The sequence below is a fragment of the Nematolebias whitei genome, chromosome 15 (assembly GCF_014905685.2).
Source record: "Nematolebias whitei isolate Nwh7 chromosome 15, NemWhi1, whole genome shotgun sequence".
In the NCBI taxonomy this organism is placed as follows: domain Eukaryota; kingdom Metazoa; phylum Chordata; class Actinopteri; order Cyprinodontiformes; family Rivulidae; genus Nematolebias; species Nematolebias whitei.
In genome coordinates this window covers 38,430,846-38,445,956 of record NC_056512.1, presented here as the reverse complement: position 1 = coordinate 38,445,956, position 15,111 = coordinate 38,430,846, and the positions used below count along the sequence as shown (strand labels likewise).

The window sequence follows — 15,111 nt, the reverse complement described above, 5'->3', positions numbered from 1 at the left end:
CCCTAAGGGTTCTGTTGGGTTCTGACTGTATGTTCCATTGCCCTAAGTAAGTAAGTAAGTAAGTAAGTAAACTTTATTTCTAAAGCACTTTTCACAGACCAGGGTCACAAAGTGCTGCACAAAATAAAATAATAAATTAAAAACAAACATACAAAACAATAAAACACAGTATTACGCTAAAAAGCAAGTTTAAAAAAGTAGGTCTTAAGTTGTGTCCTAAAAGTATCTATACAATCCAGAGATCGAATGGTACAAGGTAACTCATTCCAGAGGCGAGGCGCCACAGCTTGAAAAGATCTGTCTCCTCGAGTCTTAAAGAAGGTCCGAGGAGCCATCAGCAAGTTTAGATTGGACGACCTGAGGCTCCTAGTCGGAACATAAGGCTGGATGAGATTCCTAATGTAGACTGGCACTTGTCCATGCAAAGCTCTAAAGGTCAGTACCAGGATTTTGTAGTGCATCCTGTAAGATACAGGCAACCAGTGTAAACTTTTCAGGATGGGTGTAATATGTTCCCTCTTATGAGTGCAAGTGAGCAGGCGTGCAGCTGTGTTTTGAACTACCTGCAGACGCGCAAACTCCCTCTTATTAAGACATGTAAACAGACTGTTACAATAATCCAATCTGGATGAGACAAAAGCATGAATAATCATCTCAAGTTCCCTAAGGGTTCTGTTGGGTTCTGGCTGTATGTTCCATTACCCTTAGGGTTCTGTTGGGTTCTGACTGTATGTTCCATTACCCTAAGGGTTCTGTCCTTGGTTCTGACCTGGGTTCTGATGGGTCGGGGTGTCTGGTTGAGAACAGGGAGGTGTCTCAGGTCTCTGACATCGTTTCCTCTCTCCGGAAGCTCCGCCCACAAGGAGGCATTCAGAGAGAATACCAGAGGTTCCACTTTGTTCTGAATCGATCTCTGTAGAACAGGAGCACAAAGAACAGAACCTGAGCAGTACCTCTCATCAGTTGGACTGATCATCAGAACCTAGAGGACCGCCTGCAGGCACCTCTTCGGGGGATACTGGGTTGAAAGGAGCACACGGTCCTGAAGATTACCAGCAGGAATGTGAAACAAACAGGATTAACGGTTCTGACCCGTAACCAGCTTCAAACAGCGGGCCTGGTGCGATGTTCTGAAACGCACCGGGCCTCGTGAGTCCGAACCAGTCGCCCAGAACATCAAAGAACAAAGGAGGTGAGTGAAACAAGGACAGAGTGTTCCAGTCCACCTGCCTTCAGGTCCAGGATCAGGACCCAATAAAACTGATCTGGTCTTTATCTGGTTCTGGTCCTAAAAATTCTTCAAAGCTAACTTCAAGTGAACAAAACTCCACCAGAGTCCACTGTCATTATTTATTAAATGGAACCCTTTGATCTACAGGGAGCCCAAACCATCAGCTTCCACCACCGTGCTTACAGCTGGAGGAGCTCTGTGCTGCAGTGCATTCAGGGTAAACATCTGTTCTCTGGTCTGGTTCTGGTCCTGAAGTCATAGTTCCTTCAGTTGAACCTTTCCAGACCCAAGTCATGCTGCTATGTTGTTTTTAAGAGCAAAGAGGTCATGACCTTTGACCTGCTGACTGAGGCCTGTAGAGTCACTGCATGGTCTGACCTTCAGGGTGAGGGTCACAGCAGAATCTTAAATGTTTTCCACGTGTCAATAATTGTCCTCTCTGTAGAACGATGAACTCAGGTGGTTTGGAAATGACCTTTGACCCTTTCCACATTGATGGAGAGCAACAGCTGCTCCTCTGAGGTCATTGCTGTTGACTTTCCGATCAGTTTGTGTCCTGATACATAAAACCCTCCAAAAGAAAGATACTGGACTTTTTTTTTTTTTTGCTGTGACGAGAACCCAAATAGTTTTTACAAAACCGAACACCAAACAGCAAAAACTGCTCAAAATCCAAACCTAAATCTGACCCTTGTCAGGACGTGGCGTCCATCAGCGGCAGCCTGATTACGTCTCGTCGCCGTCAGTCGGACTAATCTCAGCCAGCAGAACTTCCTCTGATCCAACTAATCAGAGGTTTCCTGATGTCAAACCCGACGTAAAGACTCCACAGAACCTGGTGCTTCGCCACAAGCTTTTGGAGAACTAAGTAACATTTCATCACTTCGACTCCGCTCTGAGGCCGATACGCAGCTCAGAACAACGATTCGATTCCCTGAACATACACGAGCGGCAAAAACGGACGCGATACGATTCAGTGTCGAATCACGATACAGCTCGATATTAGTTTGAGTGAACAGAAAGTTCTACCGAGACGTGATTCAATAAAATACAAGCAAATGAAAGATTCTGTCTGAGGCTAATTGTTCAGTGTGAATGTGTATGAAGCATCCACGCTTTTCAGCTATTTCAACAAATCATAAATCAAAATGTTCAGCTCTTTTAGGACAATACTGCTATGACTTTTGTTATTGGTGCAGCTTTAGCTTTTTGAAATATTTAGCCTTTTTTGACTTTTTTTTTTCTCATAGAAAATTAATTGAGCTCATTTTACATCCTTCAAATCTTTAGGTCTGTTTACATCCTTTTACTACTTTCACATTTTGTTCTGGTTCAGCTTCTTTTAGCTGCCTTCTGCAAATTTAAAACTATTTTCAGCTACTTTCAGCTATTTTCAGCTGTTTTGTGCTCTTTTCGGGTTCTTTCTGCTAACGACAAAATTTTTGTGCTTCTTCTAACCTTCTTTGTGCTAATTTCGTTTTTTTATGCTCTTTTCAGCTAATTTTTGCAAGTTTCAGCTTTTCCTGCTATTTCAGCTATAGCATACTATGTGGCAGCACAATGGTTCAGTGGTTAGCACTGTTGCCTCACAGCAAGAAGGTCCTGGGTTGAATCCTTGGTTGGACCTGGGGTCATTTTGTGTGGAGTTTGTTCTTCTCGTGCTTGCGTGTGTTTTCTCCAGGTGTTCCGGTTTCCTCCCACAGACTAAAAACATGCATGTTAGGCTGCCTTCAGGTCCAGGCCTCTCTTGCAAAAACAGATTTGTGATCTCAATGGGATTTGCCGGGTTAAATAAAGGTTAATAAATATATAAATAAATATAGCTTTTTTACGCCAATTTTATTTTTTTCAGCTTAATCCACATTTTTAGCACTCATTTCAACTTTTTTCAGGCTAATTCGGCAAAAATATGCTCTCCACTTCCTTCTGGTAATGTAAGCATCTTTCTGCATTTGTAGCTACTTTTCAGCTGTTTTTTTTTTTTTTTTTGGGGGGGGGGGGGTAGGGGTTGGCTAATGTCAGCTTTTTCAGATAATTTTCACTTCTTAGTGCAATTTTTTTTTTCTTTCAGCCTAATTGGGCAAACATGTTTTTTCTGATTTCTTCAGCTAATTGAATCTTGGTCTACCTTTTCAGCTACTTTTTGGCATTTTCTAGCTAATTTCAGCTGTTTTCAGAGAAATTGAGGCTTTTGTGGTAATTCCTGCTACTTTCAGCCTAATTAACTTCTTTCTGATATTTTCAGCTTGTTATACTTCTTACAGCTTAATTATTCTAGTTTCAGCTTTTTCTGCTATTTCAGCTACTATTTAGCTGTTTTATGCTAATTTGAGCTCTTTCAGCTAATTCCACATTTTTAGCTAATTTCAGCTCTTTCTGGTTCCTTCTTGTAGTTTAAGCTTCTTTCTGCCTTTCAGCAACTTTTCAGCCATTTTGCTAATTCCAGCTTTTTTTAAAGCCAATTTCCTAATTTTGAGCTAATTGCTTTTTATTTAAACCTATTTCAGCAAATATGTGTTGTTTCTGCTTTCTTCTGATAATTTAGGCTTGTTTTTGCATTTCAACATTTTTTAGCTAATTTCATCTGTTTCCCACATCTGTTTCCCAGCAAGTTATTCTGCAATAAGCATTCACATTGCATTTTTGCAGGAAATCAGCTCACAAACTTAGTCTTGTTTTTAAAATTACAAAATGCTTTCATAAAACTTCATCTAGCAGCAGCCGGCATGTTTAACACATTTTCAGGACCTCATCAGTTAGCATGAAAAGGTATTTTCTACACTATACATAATAAAACACAAGTTAACCTTTTCCTTCTGTGATATTAGCTGATCTCTTATTCAGGGTGAAGCACACATCAAGTTTGTTGTTGTTTACTGCAGTGCTGCTGCAGTTCTCCTCCTGAACACAAGGTGTCACCATAGAAAAATATAACGGCTAAAGCGCGGAAAGTGCAGCCAGAAGAACCGTCTGCTGAAAAACAAAATAAAGAGAGGGGATTCATTTTCATAAACAAATGTAATTATACTTTAAAAATTTTATAGGGGACATCTTTAGAAACTAAACTGCTAACAGACTCTTTAATTTAATCAATAAACGGATCAGATTTTATCATTAAAGATGTATTAAAAACGATGTATCCAAATTTAATTTAAAAAAACATTGGTTTGAAGCTTCTCTGCTGATTTATTCTCTTCATTGTGTTTGTGAACAACTCTTCATAAAAGCCTCGTCCAACCTCCACCTTCAGAACGTCAGCATGTTCTTGAGGTTCCTGCCTCAGGTAAAAGTCCTTGGCAGGTCTGTGACTCACCAGCAGCCCGACCCTCAGAGTTTCACACTTTTGTTTGGGCAATGACAGGAAACTGGAGTACACGGCATTTCTGTTGTGGTGGAAATGGAGGCGGGGCTTGAGGCTGGTGACATCAGCGGTCACGGTGAAGTGGACAGCTGAGAGACAGACAGAGTACATATGTGAGACGACACAGTGGGTTATCAGCAGCATCACGTGGTCCGTAGCTTCAGAATCTGAGCCTAGGGGTCTGCTCACCTTTGACCCAGAACACCTTGACTCTGATTGGTCAGATTAACAACAGAACACCTTGACTCTGATTGGTCAGATTAACAACAGAACACCTTGATTCTGATAGGTCAGATTAATGACAGAAGACCTCGACTCTGATTGGTCAGATTAACGGCATAACACCTCAACTCTGATTGGTCAGATTAACGACATAACACCTTGACTCTTATTGGGTAGATAAATGACACAGAACACTTTGATTCTGATTGGTCAGATTAATGACAGAAGACCTCGACTCTGATTGGTCAGATTAACAACAGAACACCTCGACTCTGGTCAGATTAACGACACAGAACACATACTGTGACTCAGTGGGAATAATAACCGTGTGTGTAATGTGATTTATCACCCACACAAACACACGAGGAAAACTCAAGGACACAACATGATGTCATCGTGTGAGTTCAGAGGCAGTGTCGTCATGGCAACAGAGTGACCTTGTTTCTAATTGGAAAAATTAACGATACACACATAAAGCTCCTCTGGGAGAGTGTGCATGTGTGAGTCCACTGAATATCAACAGGAGCTAACCAACATTTTGTCCTGCCACTCACTAACACACACATATGCACACACACACACACAAACACACAAAGCTGATGTCATTAATGACTATAATCAATAAGCTCGTTAGCGTCAGTGAGCAGCTGCAGGACAAACTGAGGGCGTAATGATGTGACCACACAGAGTGTTAATCTCATCCAATATGTGGTGTGAGGGCCGTACAGGGCCCCTGGTCTTAACCTTTCAGGACCCGCCCATCAGGTGAAGGATCAGGTGAAACTCCAGCGAGTGCTCAGAGTGAGAGCTGGATCAAACCTCCAGCAGGTCCAGGTGGACCCAGGTTCATGTGACCAGTGAATTAAAACATCTTGGCTCATAAGTTCTGTCATCCCCTGACAGAACTGAAAAACTTCAATGACGTTTAATATGAGCATGCTGCCGAGGCTGTAAATGAATAAAGACCAAAATAAATGTGTGTTTACTCACTGATGTTGTCACTTTTACTTTTCTCTCCAATGTTGAACATGTAGGAGAAACACACCTCCACCTGGATACTGAGGGACAGACTGTCAGCACCATGAGAACACACCTGAGCTACCCGAGTTCTCTCTGACTCTCACCAGAAGTCACAGCTGTTTGGGTCCACGATGACAGGAGAAACTCCGAGCGTTTTACTCAGCTGAACGACTGGACGGGACCTGAGGATCGACCCATCAATCAATCAGTTAGAAGGTTCAGGTGAGTGGAGACCTGCTGAGGCTGAGACCAGTACCTGAGGAGAGCAACAGTGTCATCCAGAGAGCCAACCAGCAGGTCTGGATATTTGTTCTCATCAACATCCAGACCTGCAGCCAGAGAGTACCCGAAAGTCCTGAATCCAGGAAACACGCTGCTGCCTCGGATCACCTGTACAGAGAAAGGTGAGGGGGAAAGGTCAAAGGTCAAACCGTTCACTGGTGCATTCAGGTACTGGTTGTGAGACTTACTTCAGTCCAAAATGACCTGTCTAAAATAATTTCTAATCTGTGGAAACCCTTCTAATCTTCAGGAACATTTCTAATATGTAGTTACATTTTTAAAATGAATGGACATTTCTAATCTGTAGGAAGATTTCTAATCTATGGAAACATTATTTGACATTCTAAAAAAGTTAAGTCTGGTCCTCTGGACATTCAAAAAACAAAACAAAAAAAATTGTAGAAACGTTTCGTCTTTCATCCGACAGACTTCTTCTTTCGGATGAAAGACGAAACGTTTCTACAATGTTTTTGTTTTGTTTTGTTTTTTGAATGGCCAGAGGACCAGACTTAACTTTTTTAGATTTTTCTACCTGGATTATTGAGCATGCATCAGGATTATTCGACATTACGGTTTGAGGATTTCATGAAAAATTGAAATTGGACTCAGGTTTTTGGACCTTAAACGCGTTATGATCTCAGATGAATACATAAACTTGTGAGACCTGGCTCGGTTCTGTTGAGACCCCCTTGTTGCTCCCGGTCCAGATCATCACACTTCCTGAGCCATGGAAAGGAGCTCCCACTGCGAAGTCTGGAACACAACAACCCATCAACTTGACTGAGTTTTGATTATTGATGATAAAGAATGACTTCGGAGTCATGTGCTCATCTCACCCTGAAACCCGTCCTGGTTCAGGTCTCCAGCAGCGGTCACTGCCATACCAAAAGCAGATCCAACAGGGCCCGTCAGAACCACACTGGGTTCAGAGTTCAGCTTCCCCCCAGCATTCATAAAGACGTAAACTGCTCCACCTGCCTCCGGCTGATGACTGAAGTAAAAAGGAGCGCTCACTAGCAGGTCGTTCCAGCTGCAGGACAGAAAATGGCACATTTCCTTCTTAAAATATTAGATGTTCCAGGAGCAGAAAACATTTTTTTTAATTTTCTTGTTGAAGTTGATGACACCAAGCGAGAGAAGCTTTTCTTACCCGTCATTGTCCAGGTCAAGGGTTGCCACAGCGTTACCAAAGTACGAACCCACCTGCTGACCTCGCAGAGTCTGTTTAGTCACCAGACTCCTGGATTGTTGGACCACCAGCAGCACGGAGCCACGAGCATCGTCTTTACTGTCCCGGGGAGCTCCTGTCCACAAACACAACAATCAATACATCTACAGAGCTGACTTCAAGGCTCATGATCGGCTCATGATGAGATCTCAGTTGGATCAGTAATGAAAAAACATCAAGCTTCACCTGTTACTATGGTGTCATCAACGTCAGACAGAAGACGACGAGCCTGAGTCACTGAGTATCCTGGACAAACACACGGTTCAGTTTTGAAGCTGCATTTCTTTAAATTCAAACAGTCTGTTGACTAAAACCAGCAGACGAGTCTGTTCATGGTCTGGTTTGAGTCAACCACACAACGGTTCACCTATATAAATGTTCCTACGCTGCAGCGCGGTCAACTGGCTCTGCTTCTCGTACGAATCAATGTATGGGTTCTTCTTGAGGACGTGCACATTTCCTGTAACAAGCGAACACAAGACATTAGATCAGACCTAAGCTGTTCAGTCAAAGCATGTAGCATGTAGCATGTAGCATGGAGCAAAAGGAAAATCTAATTCCAAATGTTTCATAACAACAGTACTGCGTACGGCACGTGACGCACCCGTTGCCAAACCATTATACAGCAGTCTGTAGCAAAGGCCCAGACAAGCAAAGACCTGTATAACTTGTGACCTTGATTTGATTCGCCGTGACCTTGAAGCAGGGGTGATGAAAAGTGTATGCAACACTCTGTCTAGTGATGATATATGTGTATGAAGTTCTGTTAAATTGTCTTCAGTGGATCTGAAGTTCTGGGCAGGACAAGAGAAAGTTTACAGACGTACTGAGACTTTTACCAAAATACGTCCGCCTTTCAAAATGCCGAACTCTTCCCATTTCCACAGGAGTGGTTACTGCTCCTCTTAAAGCTCAGGTCCTTGACCAGGCCTGGGAGCTGGAGGGTTTGGCACGTAACCTTATCCGTTCCTACAACTGCAGTATTCTGGAAAACTCTAACAAACTCAGCTCACCATCAGTTTAGTGCAGAAGCAAACATCTGACTCCACAGTGGATGTTTCACCCTGGATGGTGGCGTTCTTCCAGCGGCACCGCTACAAACCATCGTGACAGTGAACTGGAATCATCTTGGAGGAACAGAACCGTTACCTTGCCACTCGTAGCTTCCAGGTGAGCCGACGATGATTTCCGTCTCGCTCATGAAGGCGGAGATTCCCATGTTACACATGCCCTCAACAACTTCGTTGTCCTTGTGACTGCACGCAGACAGAAGGAGGATGGCTTTCATCAGTTCACACTCAGACGTTATCTGAACTTTGGATCGTTGGACCTACTGGCAAGTCTGCTCTGTTTTCTGCCAGCTCATGTCGTCGTCATCGTCATAGAGCTGGTCATTGCCTCTGAGATAACATTGACCAATCATCCGCTGGTATCTGAACACCCCAGACAGTTTAATGAACCGATGACCACAAGCCTGCCGAGACGAGGGACAGGGTTAATCAGGTTCATATGTGACATGTCAGAACGTTCATTAGTTTGTAATTATGTGAATTTAAACATAATTGAATTTCAATCACTTTAAACAGTTAATTGGATAACTAGTTAGAAAAGACTTAAAAGCATAAAGACTGGTTAGTTATTGATTAGTTAATAAATGAGTAATTTAATTGGTTATATTTTATTTATTTTCAGTAGCCGTTGGAGCAGTTAGATAATTAGTAAATCAGTTAGCTGTGACTCAGTCAGTTAGTTAAATGAAAAGTCAAGAACTCAATCAGCCAATCAGACGACAGACTCACCAGAACCCTCCCACCAGGCCGGCCCTGACTGAACACGGACACGCCCAGCCACATGTCCTCCATCAGGTCCTCAGCAATGTTCATTTCTGAAACAGGACGCATTGGTGTCACAGACTCTGAAGAACTGGGATCGTCACAGCCAATCTAATAAGACTCCGCCCCCTGCTTAGGCAGGCCCCACCCATCATGCACAACTCCTAACCTGTTTTTTTTTTTCTAATAAGAATGAAATAACCTACCCTTATATGGAACCAAAATACAGAACCAATGGTTTACTCGGTGACTGACGGGAGCACAGACCATCAGCCCTCCACCACCGTGCTGACAGCTGGGAGGAGTCATTTGGTGCAGTGCATTTTGGGTAAACATCTGACCTTTGATCTGGTTCTGTCCCAGAAGTCTTGTGGTTCCTTCAGATGAAACTTTCTAACACTAAACCGTGCCATGTTGGTTTTAGAAAGAAGAGGTCATGACCTTTGACCTTTGAGCTGTTGACTTAGACGTGTAGAGTCTGGAGTTCTCAGGCTTCCTTCTGGAGTTGGGCTCAGTTTTTTACTCGTTTCTGTACATTAATTCAGTTTTTCTCAAGAAAATGGCAGTGTGAAATGTCAGCCTCACCTGGATATATGAGCTTTATCCTTGTGCAGTCTGATGGGTCAGAAGTGACTGAGCAGCGGTAAACTCCTCCAGTTCGATTGGCTGGGACATTAGGCTCCGCCCTCGCTCTGGGCGCTCCGATGAACAGGCTGTGAGAAGAACAGGTGACTGATGTACCTTCATTTGGTTTATACCTGAACTAAACTAGGAGCTGAGGCCGGCTGTCAGAACGTTTAGAGGTTAAAGGAAACAGGACTGTCCAGGATGTCCTTGAACGCCTCACACACATTGTGTTTCATGTGATGTGTGTGTGTGTGTGTGTGTTGTTTTTTTGTCTCTGAATAAATGTGTCTGAAGGTTGGAGAGGACACACACAATCTGGGACAGACAAGGACAGACTGAGGGCATGCACTGTCTCCTCCTAATGAGCTGCAGTCATGTGACACAAAGTGGTCCAGTCTATTGGACTGGACCAGAACGAACCAAGCCTGCTGACCTGGAAACACTGGAGCAGCGTGTAAAATGTGTCCAAGCAGCTGTGAGATGAAACCAAAACTAATCTGTGTCTTCAGCTGTTTTACTGGTTCCGAGGGGGTTTGAAGTCCACATGGAACCAAGACCCAACAAGTCCCTGTGAAGTGGGTCAGAGACTCAGTTTGAGGGTTTGGGGTAGTTCAGGCTGCAGGAAATGAAGCATGCACATTAATTTCCTGTGTTCAAGCCACAAACCAGTCGTCTAACTCTAAACTGGTCTGTGGTGATGACGTTACCGAGCTCACATGATCCAAACGAACAGAACCCTCTGAAGAAGCTCAAAATCCAAAGTCTTTAAACTCTGCTGAAAACCTGAGACTTCCTTGAGGACTTCCTGAAAGTTGGAATTTTCTGAAAGAGTTCTGGGAACTCATCCAGAACCATAAAGACCCATCTGAGTCCAGGTCAGTTTATTTGATAACAGCACCAAAGTGCTGTACATCAAAAATGGTGACACCTGCAGTTGTCAATGAAACGACAAATGTCAGGAAGAACAAAATGATAAAGTCATAAAATCCACCAATGATCTTGACCTGCTTCTTACATTTTTGGGTCACTGGTGCCCATGTCCAGTTATCACTGTGTGAGGGGCAGGGTACAACCGGGACTAGCCTCCAGTCCATCACAGGGACACCTGGGACAGGTCTCCAGTCCATCACAGGGACACCTGGGACAGGTCTCCAGTCCATCACAGGGACACCCGGGACTAGTCTCCAGTCCATCACAGGGACACCCGGGACTAGCCTCCAGTCCATCACAGGGACACCTGGGACAGGTCTCCAGTCCATCACAGGGACACCTGGGACAGATCTCCAGTCCATCACAGGGACACCCGGGACTAGTCTCCAGTCCATCACAGGGACACCCGGGGCAGGTCTCCAGTCCATCACAGGGACACCTGGGACAGGTCTCCAGTCCATCACATGGACACCTGGGACAGGTCTCCGGTCCATCACATGGACACCTGGACAGGTCTCCAGTCCATCACATGGACACCTAGGGACAATTTAGAGTTACCAGTCAGTCTAATATGCATGTTTTTGGTCTGTGGGAGGAAACTGGAGTACCTGGAGAAAACCCACGCAGCACGGAGAGAACATGCAAACTCCACCCAGAAAGGTCCCTGACCGGGATTTGAACCAGCGACCTGCTCGCTGAAGGCAGCAGCTCTACCAACTCAATGACTTAAAAAACAGACGCTAAATAAAATCGTCAAACTCTGATCGAGACGAAGGCCAGGAACTAGAATTTGATTTTTAACAGAACTTTAAAGTTACTGAGGTCTGAGAGTATCTTCTATAAAGAGGTCAATGACTCCAATAAACAAAAGCTTCATCAGCTCAACTCTTCTGGTGGTCCAGGATGAAGAAAAGATCCGGGAGATGCGATGAAGCCAAACCATTCAGAGCTTTACAACCGAACAATAAGAATCTTAAAAAGGATCCTGTGACAGGCAGGAAAACTGGTGTTCCTGTTGAACGTGGAGCAGCAGAGTTTTGCGGACGATGACCAGGCGACTGATCTTTGCTCTTGTACGAGGAGTTATCGAGCCTTCGGATAAATACATACGTTTTGCAAAGCATTTCAAACAGAAGCAGGGCTTCCTCTTGGCTTGGAGACAGAACTGAAACAAACCTTTGACAACTGAATGGAGCTAAAGGGCTGAGAATGTTAGCAGGGTTATCAACAACATCTGCCAAAAAAGACAACTTCTGTTTTGTTTTTGTTAAGCTGAAGAAAGTCTGAATTTGTTCTTGTTTTGATTTCATTCTGAGAATTATTATTATTATTATTTATCTTTATAGGCAAGTAAATCTGAATTTCACCTGCAAATCTGTGAAATAGGATAATAAAAATGGACCCCAAAAGCAGCATTGTAAAGAAAACCGAGCGGGACCAAGAAAGGAACCAAGAGGAATCCCACATGTTAGTGGAGCTGCAGCTAAAGATGGACCGAGGAGCTCCTGTCTGTCAGAAATTATTTGAAGCACTGTATCTGTGGTACCAACATGCTGTTCAAGTCGAGATAAAATGTTATGATCTGCAGCCTCAAAGCAGAATTCAAGTTTAACGGAACCAAAACCACAGAGTTCCTCGAGCCCACAGTAAGAAGGTTGTTGTAACCTCAGCAGAGCTGCGTTGTTCAGAATCACACTGAAACTCTTCAGAGATGCAGTGGAGCTCCTCTGACCTGAGCTTAGAACTTCTTTAATTGAAGATCATGTTGAGTTCCCTCGAAGATTCCTCAGAACATTCAGGACTCTAAGGACTTGCTTTAAATGTCCTGATGCTGCTTTGAGGTCACGATTAGGGTTAAAGGTCACTAAAGGTCATCTTGAAGCTCTTACAGGAAATGATCAAACCTCACTGATCTGGTTCTCCTCAAACAGTTCTCAAGGGGCTGATGTCTGATTAGAGCAAACACTGACGTTCTGATGGACACCCCCCCAGGGACACATGTTCCACATTCAGCCAATCCAATTAGTGAACATGAGGAGGCGGTCGTCATGGCGACCGTGGAGACAGACAGCTGGGTGACCTCTGGTTGAGCTCTGAGAGGCTCCTCATCGGGGAGTCAGAACACACGCTACATGTATGTTCTGTTTCAGGGTGACACGCTGTAATCAGCTGCTGCCTTCAACAGGGGAGGGGGTCTCGGAGTAAAACGGTACCACGTGACCCGTCAGCGCCCGATACCACAGCAGCTGCTCAGAATCACCGGGTCGGAGGCAGAACTCCGGCAGCCAACATCTGAGATAACTCCTCAGTTCTTCATTAAATTTACTTCACGTGAAAGAAAAGGTCCAACGGTTCAGAACCCAACAACATAAAGGTCCAATGGTTCAGAACCCAACAACAAAAAAGTCCAACGGTTCAGAACCCAACAACTAAAAGGTCCAACGGTTCAGAACCCAACAACTAAAAGGTCCAACGGTTCAGAACCCAACAACTAAAAGGTCCAACGGTTCAGAACCCAACAACTAAAAGGTCCAACGGTTCAGAACCTAATAAAAGGGGTGAGTGTTTTTTTTTTTTTTTACAGAGGAGTTTTAATGTTACCGTAGACCAGTAGACCAACCTGCTGATCTTCATGGACAGTCAGATCTTTGTGATACCCCAGAGTCCCTCCGAGGCCCCCACCTGCTGGACCTACTGGGATTTCCTCAGACTCTGGCAGAATTCAGACACATTATTAAACCTGCAGGGTGTTCACCTGATTCTGTGCCACCGAGCCGACAGCTCACGAACACGGTCCGGCTCAGGGTTTGGGTCCGATCATGATGGAGAACCATCGGAGCTGGTCAAACCTCAGACTCTGAGGTTCCACGAAGATCTGCAGCAGCTGGAGGAACTCACTGGGAGATAGAACTGGGCCAGTTCCAGGACTGAGACCTAGAGAGTCAAACCCCTCTGGTCTTCTTCAGTCCAAAGGTGTTGAAGAACCTGATGATGCTTTTGGAAACCTTCAGAGCTCTGCTCCGACTGTGAGCTGCAGACGTGCAGCTTCAAAGCCTCAGTTCCTCTTGATGTTCTGAGGTCTGACAGCCAATCAGAATACAGCTTTTGATTGTTCATCTGTTGTTCTGTGCTGGAAGCTGAGGTTCTGCATGACTGTGAGAACATTTGACTTTTGGGACACAGAGTGAAAGAAGACAGTCTGGTTTTTTATACCTGGGCCGACCTGAGACCACAGAAACTGAGTGCAGGTAAGAGCACAGGTGTGGTCTTGTTTGTTAGAGACAGGTGTGTAACATCAGTGTTTGTTGAGGCGAGCTTTGTGTTCACCGTGCAGGTGTCTGATGATCAACAAGACCCATCAAACATAAAGAGGACGTCCTCCCAAAGCTCCGCCCACACACCACCTCTACTCACATGGACGCCTGTTGAGAAGTGATGGACGTTTAATTCAGCTTCTTCTGTCACCATGAAAACCAAATTATTTTTCATGCCTCAAAATCAGACTAAATGTCTTTAAATTCAGAATTCTGCGTCTCATAACTCAGACTTATTAAATTTAGCGTCTCATTATTCAGCCAGTCCAGTAATTAGGACTTAATGTGTCAGAACATTTGTCTCATAATTTACATTTATCATCTCATAAATCAGACTTGGTGTCTCATAGATCAGGGTGGTGGTCCAGAGGTTAGAGGAGGTGAGTCATTGCAGGGCCAACAGCACCTGGGTGGAGGTGAAGCTGAATCAGAATCAGAAGTTCTTCAGCAGGAACTGCTGAGTTTACCTGGTGACACCTACGGAGGGCGGTTAGGGCCACGTTTTGTTTGTGGCCTTAATCGTCTTCCGTACTCATCGCCCACCTCCGAGGTCCTGATTGATCGGACCCTGCAGGTGACTCTGCCTGCACTCAGGTGTTCCTGCAGGTGACTCTGCCTGCACTCAGGTGTTCCTGCAGGTGTGCACTCACAGGTGACCTCTGGTCTTCAGGTCCTCGTGCAGAGCCACAGAGAACCCAAACAGACTGCCAGCCTCGCCCGTCTTCAGCACCGGGAACGACGTGTCGACGTTAAACGCCACGCACACACCGACACACACACTCAGCACTGCACACACACCCATCGCCATGGAGACACACACCTGTAAACAATAAAAACGTTACAAACGTGTTGTTTATCGACTGTCAGTGGCTTGTTGAGCTCTCTGCTTACCTGGATTATCAGAGGACAGTCCACTGCAGGTGACACTGGTTTGTTTGTTGTTTACTTCTGTAAACAAACAGTTTTTGTTTATTGATTCTGCTTGTTTCCTTCACCAACAGAAGTAGTTCTACACTGAAGAACTGATCCTGGTCTTTCTTCACCCTGACCTACGGTCCATCTAC

General features: G+C 44.5%; 1 protein-coding gene across 1 annotated transcript in view; it reads right to left on the bottom strand.

The window, feature by feature from the left end:
• The window catches only part of LOC119421280 (integrin alpha-3-like), a 27,400-nt gene extending 12,545 nt beyond the window's left edge, over window positions 1-14,855 (bottom strand). Inside the window, exons 1-15 of the mRNA XM_037688654.1 lie at window positions 14,698-14,855; window positions 9,762-9,889; window positions 9,144-9,229; window positions 8,679-8,818; window positions 8,494-8,600; window positions 7,712-7,804; window positions 7,531-7,590; window positions 7,267-7,420; window positions 6,953-7,146; window positions 6,781-6,869; window positions 6,091-6,224; window positions 5,939-6,016; window positions 5,805-5,872; window positions 4,545-4,681; window positions 770-913 (exon numbers count right to left, since the gene is read on the bottom strand). Coding sequence (XP_037544582.1) covers window positions 770-913; window positions 4,545-4,681; window positions 5,805-5,872; window positions 5,939-6,016; window positions 6,091-6,224; window positions 6,781-6,869; window positions 6,953-7,146; window positions 7,267-7,420; window positions 7,531-7,590; window positions 7,712-7,804; window positions 8,494-8,600; window positions 8,679-8,818; window positions 9,144-9,229; window positions 9,762-9,889; window positions 14,698-14,855 — 1,770 coding nt within the window. The remainder of the gene's footprint in view (window positions 1-769; window positions 914-4,544; window positions 4,682-5,804; window positions 5,873-5,938; window positions 6,017-6,090; window positions 6,225-6,780; window positions 6,870-6,952; window positions 7,147-7,266; window positions 7,421-7,530; window positions 7,591-7,711; window positions 7,805-8,493; window positions 8,601-8,678; window positions 8,819-9,143; window positions 9,230-9,761; window positions 9,890-14,697) is intronic.
• Window positions 14,856-15,111: the final 256 nt, after the last annotated feature.